Source organism: Beauveria bassiana (assembly GCF_000280675.1).
Source record: "Beauveria bassiana ARSEF 2860 unplaced genomic scaffold BBA_S00016, whole genome shotgun sequence".
NCBI classification, from domain to species: domain Eukaryota; kingdom Fungi; phylum Ascomycota; class Sordariomycetes; order Hypocreales; family Cordycipitaceae; genus Beauveria; species Beauveria bassiana.
Genome location: NW_007930851.1, coordinates 556751 through 572748, shown reverse-complemented (window position 1 = coordinate 572748; position 15998 = coordinate 556751). Strand labels below are relative to the sequence as shown.

Here is a 15998-nt window from a genome sequence, read left to right as displayed (position 1 = left end):
TAGGAACGGGAGTTAGCGTGCGCCCTATGAGGAACACTAGGTGTAGATACCGCGTGGGATGGAGAGAGGCGAGATATGCATATCGATCGGGTTGATAGAGATGGTGATTAATGGTCTTTTTTAGTTTGCGATGAGTCTGGTTTATAATGCTCGTAATGGCGGACGGTAATGGTAGCCGGCAGTGGAGGAGGAGTGGAGGAGTCTTTGACACAAGCGAGGTTGCGAGGGTCCGACAGGTAGGTTGAATATGATTACAAGGGCAAAATGCTGATGAATTTAGATCATTGTTTTGAAAGAGAATTTTGTTCTATTTTTATCTGACAACTAAATTTCTTTCAATGAAGGAGGAGTAGCAGTGCTTTGTGGCGAGAGTGACGAAAGTAGTATATTGTGTTACAACGGGACGCATTTCCAATCCTGCATATTTGTTACTCATGTTACATCGCCTCTCGTATCAAGTAGTCTTTTGTGATACATTTGCATGCAAATATTGATTGCCCGTCCATGGTTGCTCCAGTCAGTTGAATGATGTTGATGTTGGCTTCCGTTGTGCGCCATCGGCCAGGTGCAACGCCTGTGCCCAGAAAAGGAAAAGCGGCAACGCACGGGCCAGGCCTCGCAGCGATGACACCAACTGCCTTTTTTGCCCAAAACCCTCTCTCTGCCCGCCTCTGCCTCCCAAAAACCCTTCTCGACGACACACTCAACCAAAACGAAACTTTGTTTCCATCCCTCTCCTCGTCGCACCATCCTCCAGACGAATCTCGACTAGATTCTCTTTCTCTTACTTTGAGTTTTTACTACACATTTCCCTCCCAATCTCTCTCTCTCCACACGCAACCTCCCTTTTGCTTGTATCAAGCCGGCTGGTTTTTTTTTTCTCTCTGTTTGTCATCCCCGACGAAAGCAACCACCTTCTCCTTTCTTTCGACATTGCGTCCAGATTTCATCTAGGCTCGACCCTCGATTGACTCGCACCCAACCCCATCTCCAACTCTGCACATACATTCGCATCTTTACTCTGCGCATCTAGTCTTTGTGCCGATATCGCCCACCTCCCACCCCTAGACGCCGCATAGTCCACTCATATCACACACACATACATCATCATGGCTACCAACGGCAGCTTCGCTCAGCAGGACCAGCACAAGGCCGCTACTGAACAGTTTCCCGCTTCCAACGACAACAGCAATCTGGCCAAGGATGAGGTCGGCTGGTACTTTGTCGAGCAGTACTACACAACTCTGAGCAAGTCTCCCGAGAAGCTTCACGTGAGTTGACCCCGATGGCGCTGCCCAACCCGCACCGAGCTAACCAGTAGCACGCAGCTCTTCTACAGTAAGCGCTCCCAGCTGGTTTGTGGCCAGGAGGCCGAAGTTGCCAACGTCTCCGTCGGCCGACAGGTATGTGGCTCCTCTCGCTTTTTGATATAGCCTGCACAAGAGCAATCACACTAATCCTGCTTCGCGCCCACAGGCTATCCAAGAGCGCCTCAAGTCTCTCGATTTCCAGGACTGCAAGGTTCGCGTTTCCAATGTCGATTCTCAGGCCTCCGACGATAGCATTGTCATCCAGGTCATTGGTGAGACCTCCAACAAGGGAGCTGAACCCAAAAAGTTTGTTCAAACTTTTGTCCTCGCCAAGCAGCCCTCCGGATACTTTGTTCTCAACGACATGCTGCGATACATTCTTGAGGAGGATGAGACGGAGGTTGACGAGGCTGAGAAAGAACCTGCCGCTCCCGCTCCCGAGGCTCTCGAGAACGCTCCCGAGACCGCTCCCGAGACCGCTCCCGAACCCGTTGTCGAGGCTGCCTCCGTTGAGAAGAAGCTCATTTCCGAGGTTGCCGAAAAGGCCACCGCCAACGGCAAGCACACCGAGCCCGAGCCCAAGGTTGAGTCTTCAGCTGCCCCTGCTGTCGAGCCCGTTGTTGAAGAGCTCGCCAAGGTAGAGATTCAGGAGGAGGAGAAGCCCAAGGAGCCTGCCCCGACCCCCGCCAAGATCGAGACTCCAGCTCCCGAGCCTGCTGGCCCTCCCAAGCCTATGACTTGGGCCAGCCGTGCTGCAGCCGCTGCCGGACCCCGCCCTGTTGTTCCCCTGCCCAAGACAGCGACTCCTCCCGCCACCAACCAGAACCGTACCCCTGCTCCCGCCCCTGCGGCTGCTCCCGCCCCTACTCCTGCCGCCACCACCTCTACCGCTCCCGCCACCACCGCTGCTCCTCCTGCCGTTGAGGCGGCTCCCAAGGAAACTTCAGGCTGGCAGACTGCGGGCGTCGACTCTAAGCGCCAGAACCGACCTCAGCCTAGTTCTACCGGCGGGGCTGAGAAAGAGGGCACTATGGGCTATGTCAAATATGTGACTGACAAGGTTCTTGATGCTGACCTTCGTGCTGCGCTTGCTGCTCATGGCGAGCTGAGCTACTTTGACATTAACCGCCAAAAGGTATGTAAAGACTTGAAAGCACCATTGTTTCCCACCCGAGTCGCTAACCGTTTCAGAACTGTGCATTCGTCGAGTTTAAGACGCTCGAGGGATACCAAGCTGCTGTCTTCAGCAACCCTCACATCGTGAATGGCGAGAATATTGTCGTTGAGCCTCGTCGTCCCAAGACTGCTGGCCACAACGGTAGCGCCAGCTTCGGTGCCGGTCGCGGTAATGGCGCTTCCCGTGGCCGTGGTGGTTTCGAGGGCAACCGCAACGGTGGCCAGGGTAATGCCCGTGGCAACTTTGGCCAGGGCCGTGGACGTGGTGGCGCTGCTCGCGGTCGTGGTGCTGCCCAGGCTGCCACCCACGCCTAAATGGGTATCAAGATGCTCATTTTTCACAAAATTCGGATATCGTCAAGGTCAATAACGCTGCATTGATGCTACGCCAAAGCATCAGTGGCGACCTTGCGATGATACCGCCTCAACTGGGGTTGTAATGAGATGTGCGGGCATCGAACTTTACAGTGTGGCATGCATCTACGCCGGATGTATGGATGTACCGGAGTCCGGATGGGAGCGAATCGATTATTGATTTGGACAGGTAAGCGCCGCTTCTTGCAGCAAGGCAGCATCTGTCTGGCGGATGCGCGTGTCACCTGGGGATGATTTTGGCTTGTTTTGTTTTTTTACTTCACTGCATTGCGGGCGACAAAAAAGCTGCATCTATACCATGAACGGACAATGTATGAAGCCGGAGATGAATGCTCTGAACCGGGTAATGTGTTTTCTACAGAAGAAGTGCTAGTATACGGTGCGTGCGCGGGTACAACGAGATGGAGCAGTTGTCAAGATCGGCACTGATAATTCAAGCGGTGTATCACAATTGGAAGATGGAGGGAAGCGGAAAATAGAGAAAGAAGAGTCAACGGGGGCTGTACAATACAATAACGAACACGACTGCTGGGGACCGGGCTGTATATGAGTCGAATGACAGAAGCTATGACAAGCCAAGTTTCGAATGTGCATCCCTGTGAGGTGGTTCATGAGGGAAGATTTAGTTATGTCTCGGCGCCGTATTGTGAGCAGCAATTGCATCTCGAAGCACCTCGTATTCTCAAGCACGATGCAATGCTGTGCAGCTTATTTGTTCGCTACTGCCTCTCCCGGAGCATCTCAGGTCTTTCGATTGAAATCGCACTCGCATGGCGGTCCCCGCGATTTGGATCGTTCGAGGCTGTGTCTCGCTTTCACGGAGCAAGGCGAGATTTCTCGATCTTGGTAAACAACTGTCGGCGGGCTCAAGTCGCCGCTCAAGACGTCGTTCCACGAATTCTACAAGGGTACAAGAGGACGGTAACGCAACACTTGGGCGCGGTCAGCTACCACTTGCCCACTGATGTCGCGCCGCACATCGACTTTGTCTGGGCCCGCGGGCGCTTCTCGTCGGGTCAAATGCTTGTGGTGGCGGCGGCTCCTCTGAGCAAAGTCTGTCCCCGAATCCACCAACCCGAAGAATGCATCTATTTGGCGTTTACAAAGCATTCCTGCCGCGACCTTTTGTACGGGATCGGTCAACCCCAGGGTATTTTCAAAAGGAACAGGCCCGAAAGTTGGTTTGATCAAGCTGGTCAGCAATCCGTCGACAGACAGCATCGTGGGCGAGGCGGCAATACATTCCCAGTTCCGAAGAAGCGTCGCCTTCCGAGTGCGGCCGGTCTTCCTGCTTCAGATTGATCCCGGCCGAACATCGCCAATGGCATCATGTAAATGTCTACACAGAGTGCAGGTCGCTCCTCGTAGTATTCTCCAGATAAATGCATTGTTCAAATACAGGAGCAAATAGTGAGACAGCTTCACGCTTGGAGACAATAGCGCAAAGTGAGACATGCAGAGGGCCCTGGACGCCTCATCTAGCCAGACTGGGAGCGGGATGTTCGCTTACGGGTCGGCGTGCCGCTCACGCCGCTGTCAAAGGAGCCAAGGAGCACCAACAACTGAGCAGTGAGACATGCAGATTTCACCAAGGCCCTTGTGCTCACTGAGCTTGCCAGCTGGCTTCCCCAAAGCTACCCACATACGTCAACTAGTGGCTGTACATTACTGAAGAGAATTCGGAGGATATGAAGATACCACAAGAACTGAGAGAAACAGAAAAGTGAACCGAAAAAGTGAAGAAGAGTCAAATAAAAGCTCAAGAATAATTAAAAATAAAACGAATTCTGAAGACTTGGAAAATATAAACACAACAAACTTACTTCGCGTGGGTGTGTGCTACGTGATGTTCAAACTGGCGTAGCCTTGCATGTATAGTCATGGCGATGAGCCTGCTCGGTGTACTGTACGGCGCCGAGATGACCGAGATGGCGGAGTTGGGCAACTTGCTCGACGAAGGAAGAGAATCTGTGAGTGTATGCACGTAGTGTGCCATGACAATTACTGGTCCAGAAAGGCAAACGAACGGAGCATGTCAACTGACTCAGTGATGCATGCGCTGACTGGGCGATCAGCGCTGGGACTCGTTCATTTGCGTTTGAGACCTTGCTTGTTCTTTTCTGGCAGTTGATATGTACTTTTTACGTCTGGCGCCCAAGCACGTTGTTCCTGCTCTGCGGCCGGGCGTCTGAGACGTTGCTGTCTTACAACGTGCGCAGCCATGTCTTTGGCAGTGCATCATCAATTTAGCAGTCCCTCGAAGCACAAGCTCAGCGAGCGTCGTGAGAACAAAAGTTCCATGTCGTAGTACTCAACGGATTGCAAGCAAATTAACTTGTTTTGCACAATTACCGCATTGTAGCAAACATCACTCTCATCGTAGCTTTCGCCATGGCCATGTAGTTCTCCAACACGTACACAGCAACGAATTTGCCGGCTGCCAAGCGAGGCTTCTATTTTCATTACTGTTACGGCGGCTGAAGTCCGAGCAAGAACGCAAGCAAAAGGTTATTGATTTGATGATGGCCTGACGACCGGGGCGGGGACGGTGCGCGCTCTATTCGATGTAGCGCCCGTGAACCGTGAACCGTTACACTGGAGAGGAACAGGGATGGTCGCCGCTTGGAGGAGCACACCACCACATAGTCGCGCAGTTCCAACTTTGAACTTCATAGTGTGGTTCGTGTGCCACTGTAGTCACCTCCGTTTCGGTGACAGTGAGATACCACTGAATGCACATTCGGCAGTGCTTCTGTCGCTGTTCTTAATTGAGTATCGCAGACGTTCACTGCAAGAAATTCGAGGGCCTGGGGGTGGGTGACACGCTCGATATTAGATTGTCCGGATAAACGAATGAGCAAATTGCTGCGGGCTCAGTTGTAAGCACAGAATGGTAAAAGAGAGAGGCTTGCAAAAGTCCCTAAGAGAGGGCCAAAGGGCTTCGCGGGCGAGTGGAGGGCCGGAGGCACCCAGCTGGTGGCTTGGCGCATTACTGGAATCCTGCTCAAAGCAGTAATGCAAAGCCGATTGGAGATCGACTGCATGCCGATTCCATTCTACAGAGCACGGAGTACGCAGCTCTAGAAAGCCACTTCACATCCTGTGTTGATCTCAGTAGCTCATGCGGACGTATACAGTGTCACAGGCTTTCCGTCAAAGGCAGCCAAAGATGCGACGTAGAGAGGCGCTTCGGTCGCAAAGGACGGGAACATGTGAGAGCCGCAGAGGAGTTCACGTCGGTCGTTCATCCGAGAGATTTCAGCGTTGTCAGCTGTGGCGTTTTGTCTGCCTTCCATCGGTGATCCAAATAACCAGATATGAGAATCAGTTATAGGTTATAATCTGCCATGTTAGCGACCAATGCCTGCATTTTATAAGCGACCAATGCCTGCCAGCTAGGGTAACTCGGGAACAAGCCAGCGCCCCCGCGACGCCACCAAGAGCAGACACAGGCTGGTGGTAGCCCTGCACCTGGGTGACAAAACTGATCGCCGCTTTCTCACCAGCTCAATACCAAAAAGCGGCGAACAGTTTTGTCACCCACGTGCCCTGTAGCCTTCAGACCAATTAGAGGGCGGCTGGCCATGCAGCATGCTGCGAAGTGAAGCACAGCTACCAAAGAGCCTCGTCAAGTCCAGGGTCGTGAGGCTCTTGGATTCGTGCATTTGGTTGGATGGAATGGTCTTTGGGGGGGAAATAAGCCTCAATTCCATGGGCAGCTTGCATGTGACTGGGAAGTCTGCTCAGGGATTTCGCATATGCATCCAATGCAATGGCCGAGGAGCGTGTGGACCGCTACACCCGAGTTGGCTCATCATTAGATGCAGTTGCAATGTACTACCCCAGAGAGTAGAGCGGATATATTTTCTTGGCCGACAGATTTCAGATCAGTGTTTTTTGGCCTTGGCGATGTCCGCTCTTATCTACCGCTGCCGAACACGGTATATGTGGCGCTTGAAGATGATGTAGTCCTTGTAATAATTGAAGTCGAATGGGCGAGAATAAGAGCAGGGAACAGCTGCAATGAAAGCGCCATATTAGCGTCCATAGCAAGCAAGGCACACACACACGCACGCACACAGAGAGGTATGCAGGAGCCTGATGACGGCGGAGAAGGCGCCGCCCTTTCGCCCCGTCTCTTGCAGAGGGCGTGGGACAGTGCGGCAGGCAAAAATTGACAGCCATGCCAATCATTGTAACTCTGACACCACATCAGTCAAAACATCACCTACCCCCGCGGGCCTAGCGCCACTTCGATGGTGTAGCTTCGGGCATCGGACCTAAAGGTCATGGGTGCCCCGGGTCGTGGAGGAGTCGGGAGGGTTTGGGTATGCTGAGAGGGCTGGCTGGCTTGCTCGGCGAATTGACGAAGGACGATTAAGGAAGGAGTTTATTTCTGACGATGCGAGGTGAGGACGGGGTTCGAGGGTGAGGCTTGATGATGGCGATGATGCTAGGAATAAAGGCAAGAGAAGAATGATACGAGACGAGAGTCAGAGTAACTATTCATGTCGTGGTGTTTGCTGTAGGTAGTACTGATAGAGCAGCTGGCGGCGGGCGTGACCAGTGCGAGACTTCGACTTGCGTTTGCTTTGGAAAATGTACCCGACAGACCGACAGGTGCTCGATCCAGGCACGTTCCGAGTACATTAGACGAGGAGACGAGCGTGGGCTGGTGGGCTCATGGCTGCGCAAACACTTTGCGCAAGATTTGCGATGTGCAGCACGAATGCCGTGATTAGCATATTGATAATGCCAAGGATACGGAATTAGTTCCAGACTCGATGAGATTTGTGCTACCAGCTATTGTCGTCTGTCAGTTTTGCGTCTGTCGATGGGTACCTGCGCTGGGTAAACAAGCGCAAGCACGCATAAGCATTAATTACTTGTATGAACCCGCCTCTGCGGGTGACCTCTGCTGCCTGCAGGCTGCATAGGCCAGTTAAGTAAGTAGGCGAGGTACCTTGGACAAAGGTTCCGCAAAAGAAAAAAGGTTCCTGCAAAAGTCCCCCTGCCTCTGACCCCCGTGTTACCACTCTGGTGTGGCCTCCGCTGCCCCAGCTTTTAGCGGGCTTCGGAACCTTTTTCAGGTTTTTTTATTCTGAGCCTTTGCGGCGCCGAAACGGCGCTGCGTCCGCTAAATAATCCAGCGACCCCACTGGCGACTCACTGTTCAAGCAGCAAAAAATGCCCTCAAGGCCTTCTAGTGTTGCCGAGCAAATACGACCTCTACCTGGGTACCCTCAGTCGAGGTACCTTGATGCTTGGTTGCTTGTTCGGTACTTGGGTACCTAACCAAAAGGTCCACCAATTTTCTCCATGTCTCCATCCATGCCTCCATTCAGGATCCATGTCACTCAAGCCCATCCCACCAGCCTTTTTGACCATCTCGGCCGCTCGCCAACTCAGATCCAGGCATCCTTGGCAAGACAGGCCTGGCACACCTGGCTTCTTCATCAATGGTTGGCCCCCAAATTCTCCCCAGGGCCAAGCAGCTACTTCTGAAACCCCCGTCAACGACCGACTGCTCTGTGCCACCCTCTGCATGTGTACAGCTTTCTGCATCGCCAAACGCTCTCTCTACTCAACGGTCAAACGCCAACGCCATCACCATCCCTCATCTCGCCGTCAGCGTTGGCAACTCTCAATATCCAAAAATAGCCCTGAGAAATACTTTTGAATCCGACTTCTTTTTTCTCACTGGCTGACGTCGCTGCAACCCCGCCTCCCATCTGCCGGTCGACTCACACTGTCGCCTCAAAAGGTCCCTCTGCGGCTCCACCACCGTCTATCCTCAACCGCTTCGGCTGCGACGCACAGCAGACTGAGCAGAGACACGACTAGGAAAAGTTCTGCTCAATCTTATCCCGATCAGTACGCCTCCTGCTCACGCCTCATCGTCATCCTACCTGGTCAATAGCGACGCACGCCCTGGTCGACGTCGGCAGTCTTGCGACCGACCACTCCTGCTCATCTCCGTCCTCTGCACGCCTACCACGCGTGCTCCGGCCTTCCGCGCACACCCCTACCCGACTATTCTCTGCTAGCCATTCTTTCGACCTTCTTGACTTGTCAATTCTCCGTCTTAACCGTCACCTGGGCCGGTCCCCACGTTTTCCGGTGCTTCCAAACCTAACCAGCTCTAACCACACTAGCCTACAAGGTGCCCTTTTTCACTGCAACCCTTGCCCACAGCTCTTGGTTTGCTTGTTATTTGCCTTTGATACGCCCCTCCCGCCTGCGATCGGAGCCTCTTCCAGATTCTATTTCTGCTTCTCCCCCTTCACTTTCACACCAACTCGTCCGGCTCGTGTTTTCACTCACTCATCTCCGTCAACCTCATCATGCTCCAGTGCGGGTCGTTATGAGCAGACTTGAGCCTGGCCACTTGATCATATCTTCACAACTCTCAGCGTATCATCCTGTCTAGAGTTCACGCCCAAACCTGCTCAACTAGACGTCTACCGCCTGGTGTCGCCGAATGACGTCTCGGGTGTTGCGGCCGTCTATCCGTCATCGCCCAGACTAAGGCGTGCAATGCCTGATTCTATCACCATGGACGAGCCACAGGAGCCTCCTGCTGAAGACAGTCATGCATCTCGCCAAGGCTCACCGCCGCTGGGGCGCCGTTTATCCATAGACGAAGACTTGTTTTACCACCGCATCATGTCGGCCCCGCCACGACGCTCTTCACTACCGCCGCCTTATCTGCCTAGCAAGTCTTCTTTGCAGGATGCTGCTGAGTCCGCGCAAGGAAATGTCATGGTCCAGTCAAGCTCTGCTGCTGGCAACGTCTCGGAGGAGTTGCCAGGCTACTCCAACTCCGTTTTTCTGGAAGGCATCTTCTCCAAAAAGCACGAAATTGAGAACACCACAAAAAGAGCCGAGGACCGCCGTTGGCACAACGCTTTTGTGGTGCTCCACGGAACCGCTCTTCACGTCTATCATGTAAAGAAGGACTGGGGCTGGGGAAGATCAAAAGACGGTCCAAGTATATGTCCCGACAACCCTCCCTGGGTGAAGAAGTCCAAGCTTGAAAAGACCTATAGCTTGTTACATGCAGATGCTGGTATTGCTGCCGATTATAAAAAGTGCGTTGCCCTCTTGAACATTTCGAACCGACCCGCTAACAAAACGTTGAGACGACGCTACGTCATTCGTATACGAGCAGAGACTGACCAGTTTCTTCTTTCATGCATCGAGCTTAGCACCTTTGTCAAGTGGCTCGAAGCGCTGTTTGCCGCTATTGATATTGCTGCTCCCATCGATGAGCGCGAGTTCCCTCGCGACATGTCTATTCCACGAGTTCAACGTATCCGTTGGTTCCGCGGACAATCACCTGTGCGGATGCCAAGCCCTGCACGGACACAAGACTTCGAAGAGCCCCTGCAACCAACAACCTCTGCAGGGCGACGCAATTCATCTCCGCGACGCCTACGAAGCCCTACTAGTGACCAAGAGCCAGAGCTTCCTTCACGAGATGCTACCGGTGGCTTTCCCAGACACGAAATCGAACACGAAGTCGAACCCGCCCAAAACGCCATTGACTCGGACTCGGAAGAATCAGAAGATGAAGATGGTGGTTTTACTAGCAGAGGGCATAGACTGGTACACCGACTGAGTACAACATCCTACCACAACACGTCGATAGACCCATTCTCTGGCAAGTGGTTTCCAGAGCACAAGTGGTCCGAGGCGCATGACATGCTCTACGCCAAGCTATGCTACAGCAACCTGCTGTTCCGGAGCCCGAGAAGATCCAACTACATTATCAGCAAGGGGAAGCAGTGGTTTGTCGATTGGGCCACCGGACGCATGGTGCGGGTGCTGCCACCAGCCTACGGCGAAGACGTCTGCGGGCCGTGGCAGGCTGTACACACAGAAAACCCGCGCATTTAAAACAGTGCACATATATTACGAAAATTTACGACATAGGACGATGTATACAAATGATTACAGGGTGGACATTTTGCGCTTCGATACCCACCTGGAACAGCCCCTGCGTGCAAAGAGCAGCAAGGGACCTGTACACGATTACGGTTGCATTGTTGAGGTTCTCAGACGGGGCGTTTTGACTTTTATTTCTTTTGCGTTATCAGCCTGTGCGACATTTCGCAATGGCTTGCATGGATAGCCGGCGTAGTTCATAAAGGCTATCAAAAGGCGCGGCGCAGTTGTGTGCCTGCCTATAGAGTGCAGTAGTTACACTGTCTATTATGACCAGAGATGGAAATCCACTCTTCCTTGTATATAGTATCTCGGTTTCAACGGAGAAAATTCGCCCGATACCGATTTCGCAACATGTTTTATTATCCACTCTTTTGATTTCTTCTCTTTGCCATTGACTCATGATTCCTGATGGAGGGTGATGACGTACGCCTCGTCATATTTCGTGCGTAGACAGATTCTTGACGAGGCAACAGCTCTATCAATTTGCACAGTTCGGGTATCTGAGCCGTGGGCGAGCCAATTGACAACGACCAAAAGCATGCACACACACGACCAGGTCAATAGAGTAATTGAAACCAAGTAACCTTTTCCCCCATGCCCTCCCTCGTCTTGCGCGCCACCAACAATATCCCGAACATATCGCGGAGATGCTTCCACGTCCGCAAAACGAACCCGTCTGGCCTGGCAGACACGGCTCTGTTTCTGCTGCCCGTAACCCTAGTTAGGAAGCAAGTGGGCTTTTGCGGTGACTCCTTTGCTGTTTGAATCCGCTTCCCCTCTCTCGCTAGACCTTTTTCTGCGCTTTGCGGCTGAAAGGCGGATATAGGAGGACGGACGGGCGGGCGGTCGTCGGTACTGTATATGTGTGTGTGTGTGCGTCCGCCTCGTTCCAACGTGTGGCTGTAAGCTGAACCTGCGAACATATCGTACGCCCTTCCCCTTCCCCTCCAAGCCCCATTCTCCAACGCCACGCGCGAAGCTGGGAACCACTCGCTAGGCAGACGGAGAGGAAAACACATGCTCAACGTGAAAAATGTCCGACAGCGGCCCCATATCGTGGCGTTTTTTTTTTTTTGTCATTCCTTCCTTTGGTTTCCCTTGGCCCTCGCATGTAAGTCGGTGGAGGTGAACCCACGGCGACCGCATCGCGTGGCTGGAAACCAAAAAAAAAGTCGCCGGCCCTACCGCTGTACCAGTTGTGCGCGCATTCCAGGGGGGATCTCTCTGCCCATTGTACTGTGTGCCCTCTGGTTTTGGAAAGATTCCGTTTTTTTTTTTGCCCTTTCCCTCTTTCCTGTTCAGACATGCTCCGCATCGAGCCGCGTCTCCTCAGCCAGCGCCGCAACCACCTCCTCGAGCGCCTCATTCGCGCCGCGCACGTCGGCCGCGGCGTCCTCGAGCCGTGCCAGCAGCGCGTCCGCCTCGGCGCGCTGCCGCCGCACCTCGTCGACCAGCAGCGCGTTTTGACTCTGCGTCGCCGCGAGCTGCGCGCGCAGCTGTGCGTGGTGCCGCGCCAGCGCCGGGTGCAAATGCGCGGCGAGAATGGCCTGCGGCGGGAGTGTGTGCGGTCTTGTTTTCGGTTCACTTATGTTAGCCAAGGTTGACGGGTCTTTTGTTTTTTCTTGACAGAGAAAGAGGTTGTAGAATAGGTCCCAGCAATATTCGAGAGAGAGATGAGGGAAACGAAGACAAAGAAAAGAACAATACTTACGGCGTGGGTTTCTCTGTGATGCCAGCAGCTTGCGCCTCTTCCCGTCTCTTCTCCGCGTCGCCCACCAGATTCTCCAGCTCGTTCAGTTTGGCAACGACCTGTCTGCTCTCAAGAATCTTTTCAAACTCTCTCTATTTTGCGTTTCACCCCATCACCATCAACATTAGCCATCTTCACACAAACACACATCGCCATTCTTGTAGTCCCAGGGTTATAGAAACATACCTCGCATCGCCCCTGCAGCTGACTCGCCATCTGCTCCTGCAACTTCCTCAGTACCCCCTCGGCACGCCGCGCAATCGTCGGGTAGCACCCCGCAAAGTTGGCCCAGCTCAGCTTTCGCAGCGTGCCGCCCAGGGCCTGCGCGTAGATGGCCTGCAGACGCGTCGCCCGCACGCCAGGCGCTTCCTTTTCGCCTCCGCCTCCCCCTCCCCCTCTTGTGTTTTCTGCTGTCCCATTTCCTGTAGTCGCTTCTGCTACTGCTGCTGCTGACGCCGTATCGCCTGAAGGCTGATGTTGTTGGTGTTCGGCCATGGCCAGCGCAAATGCAAACGGGGCGTTTTTGTTTTGATAGTGTTCCTTTTGATTTCGGGTGTACTAGCCTGAATCCGTAATTTTTCAGTGGATTGACGATTGAATCAAGTTGGAAATTTATGGGTAGTTTTGTCGTTGATTTTGCAGAATGTCGTTGGACTCATATGAGCGTCCGAGAATGACCGTTTAGGACGCGACGGGAAGACGCGATGGCGCGGCCCACCACGTGATGGACTCGTAGCACTTACAGCGTGCCCGCCGCATCTGATAAGATACGACAACTACTATCGAAGCCGCTGAAACTATCCTCTTTCTCATAATTTCCGAACACACACGCAATCACTAGAATGAAAGTCGAAGCGCAACATTAGCCCAGATGTACCTGTATTAGGCATCAAACCCCATTCTAATGTATCCAAAGTAGAGAATGGTATTCTATCGTGTCTATGGGGGTATCACATTCCTTCTCCTTGTCCTTTTCTAATTTGCCGACAAGCTTTCCACGTCGTCCACCACCTTTGCCGCCAAACTCCCATCCTCCGCCCCGTTCCGGGGCCCGTAGCGCTTCAGCTCCTCCTCGTCCTCCCGGCGCTGCAGCTCCCGCGTCTCCCTGCGCCTCCTCTCCTCCTCCCTGCGCTTCTCCTCCTCCTCCTTGCGGCGCTGCTTCTCCTCCTCACGGCGCTGCTTCTCGTCTTCGCGGCGCTGTCGGGCCTCTTCGGCGCGGCGTTGCGCCTCCTCGGCCTTGCGCACGCGCTCCTCCTCCTGCTTGCGCTGTTTCTCGTACGTGGCGAGGCGTAGCGTGCCGATCGTCAAAAAGGCCATGACGAGGATGCCGAGCACGGAGCGCCATATGAGTACCCAGCGCACGCCCTCGATTTCCGTCTTGGCGTCGGACGTAAGGTCGATGCTAATCTTGTAGCTGATTTTTTGAATCTGTCGTGCGTTAGATGCTACCGTAGCCGCCATGGCGGAAGAAACTTACAGCACTATCTATAGCCTTTTGCTCCTCTCGCACAGCCTGCTTACGGTCGTTGTACATACCCTTGACAGTGTCGTTGAGCGTCGCAACCTCTTGGTTTAGCGACTGCGTCAGGATATCCACTTCGTGCTGGAGATGCGTCCGCTTCTGGCGCAGCTCTTCCTCGGCGAGTCGCCTATTGTTCTTGACTTCGGTATTGAGCTCCGAGCAAGCGGCCGAAAACAAATACGTTTCCTGGAGGTCTGATTAGCGTACTTGGTAACAGGCCCATCTTGCTGAATTGAGTACTGACATTTTCAACATCGCTTTTGCTGACGAGGCTTTGCTGCGCGACGCCCAGATTCTTGGCGAGAAGCTTCCGAATCGCTTTCATTGACATGATTGCCTGCTGCGACGTGTAGCCGCCCTCTTCAAGCTGCTTCACAAGCGAGTAGCTGTCGAAATGATGCTCATACGGCGGCGGCGACATGGACGGATGCTGCTGCGCAGTCTGCTCTGGCGGCTGCATGTGCAGTACCGCCTCGAGGGGTCCGCTCGATTTTGCCAGCTCCTTGGCCTGCGCAGTCTTTGTCTCCTCGGCCGTCGGTTCTCGTTTGCTCTCCGTCGCCTGCGACTGCTTTCCCGACTCGCTGCCTGTCTTTTTAGTTTCGCCCTTGGTCTCCGCTGCTGGCGGCGGCGCCAAAATCACGTCGGGCGTGGCGACAGCCTCTTGCGTGTTCGTCTTTGTGCTTGACGCCGTCGCCGTCGCCTTGGGCTTGCTGTCCGCTGCGTCGGCCTTTGCATCATTTTCAGCGGCAACGGTGGGAGCAGCCTCGCCAGCCTTGTTCTCAGTCGCGGCTACACCGTCTTCGACGGCAGCCGTGCCGTCTTTTTGCTGCTGCTCTTCCCATGTCTCTGGCGCCACGCCTTTGCCATGTCTCGGCGCAAACGAGCTTTTGGCCCGCCGAAGAGCATGCACGGAGCGTTTCGGGTTGGCCGCGGCCCAAGGGGGACGGTAGGCAGCCCATTGCTGCGGTTGCGCTCTGGAAGTTGCCCGCAGCATATGCGGGTAAAGAAATGTCAATCGCGACGCAGCCGACATCCTGTATATGATGAGATGAGACCTTGAGAATCTTGGTCAAACCGATCAACTCATGTATCGTCTCGGCTTTGGAGAAGAGTATCGCGCTATTTTCTTCTTTTCGTGTCGGGGCAAGAGGGATGTTTCGAATGGGCAGGGGAACAATGGGGTCCCCCTTTGGCCCAAAGCTTGCCGAAGCTCGACGAAGCGTCTTGCTCGTCCAATTGAAAGGAACAAGCGGGAGAACGCTGAGAAAGCTCGAGGCGATACAAAAGGAAATAAAAAGAATGAAGAAAAGGAGTGTACGCCTAGTCTGTCGGAGATTGTGTTGGGAGAAAGGGTACTGTCCCGGCTGTGGAGGGGGAATTGGCTCTGAGCAAGGGCACGCCGCCACGATATTTATTAGGTAACCTCGCGGGTCATGTTTGTGGAGCGTCTGCTGCGAGAGCCCGCGGCGCCGAACACTGGACGGGCTAGCACCGGAGCTAGCAATAACGACGCTTTCACAAGATATTGGCATGCAACTGGGCAGAAACAAACAAGTAGGGGTTGAAGGGGCAAATCTTGACATGGTTGGCAAGATAATAACCCTCCTCCAATTCCTGGAAACCCACATCTACGGGTCAAGACCTCACCAAGTACAATGCGCAGGACTTGAGGTCAAATAATAAATCTGCCTAGTACAGGGCCAGGCCATAAATAGCAAACTGTATACGGCAAAATTCCCCCCCTGCCATATATAAAACTGTAAGCCAATCAAGAGCAAGTTCATCTGCCCCAACACCAAACCACGTCCGAGTCCTGAGCATCCAATTCTATCCCACCGCTGCAGTGCGATACCAAAAAGCCACAGCCGCTAACAATCCCTCCATGTCGCCAGCAAGTTCCGTCGCATGAATGCAA

The 15998-nt window shown here is 53.7% G+C and overlaps 4 protein-coding genes across 4 annotated transcripts; 2 read left to right on the top strand and 2 right to left on the bottom strand.

The window, feature by feature from the left end:
• Positions 1-1109: 1109 nt before the first annotated feature.
• BBA_05992 (NTF2 and RRM domain-containing protein) lies at positions 1110-2801 on the top strand (the record flags this gene model as incomplete). The annotated part of the gene is made up of 4 exons (XM_008601089.1): positions 1110-1271; positions 1329-1403; positions 1477-2445; positions 2502-2801. 4 exons carry the CDS (start codon positions 1110-1112, stop codon positions 2799-2801), a joined length of 1506 nt encoding a protein of 501 aa, XP_008599311.1.
• A 6615-nt stretch (positions 2802-9416) lies between these two features.
• BBA_05991 (PH domain-containing protein) lies at positions 9417-10760 on the top strand (the record flags this gene model as incomplete). Its single annotated transcript, XM_008601088.1, has 1 exon — positions 9417-10760. One exon carries the CDS (start codon positions 9417-9419, stop codon positions 10758-10760), a length of 1344 nt encoding a protein of 447 aa, XP_008599310.1.
• Positions 10761-12109: 1349 nt separating this feature from the next.
• On the bottom strand, positions 12110-13056 carry BBA_05990 (MIND kinetochore complex component Nnf1; the record flags this gene model as incomplete). Its single annotated transcript, XM_008601087.1, has 3 exons — positions 12110-12380; positions 12523-12653; positions 12748-13056. The coding sequence occupies 3 exons, from the start codon at positions 13054-13056 to the stop codon at positions 12110-12112; spliced, it is 711 nt and encodes a 236-aa protein (XP_008599309.1).
• A 480-nt stretch (positions 13057-13536) lies between these two features.
• BBA_05989 (mitochondrion protein, putative) lies at positions 13537-15116 on the bottom strand (the record flags this gene model as incomplete). Its single annotated transcript, XM_008601086.1, has 3 exons — positions 13537-13989; positions 14039-14269; positions 14328-15116. 3 exons carry the CDS (start codon positions 15114-15116, stop codon positions 13537-13539), a joined length of 1473 nt encoding a protein of 490 aa, XP_008599308.1.
• Positions 15117-15998: the final 882 nt, after the last annotated feature.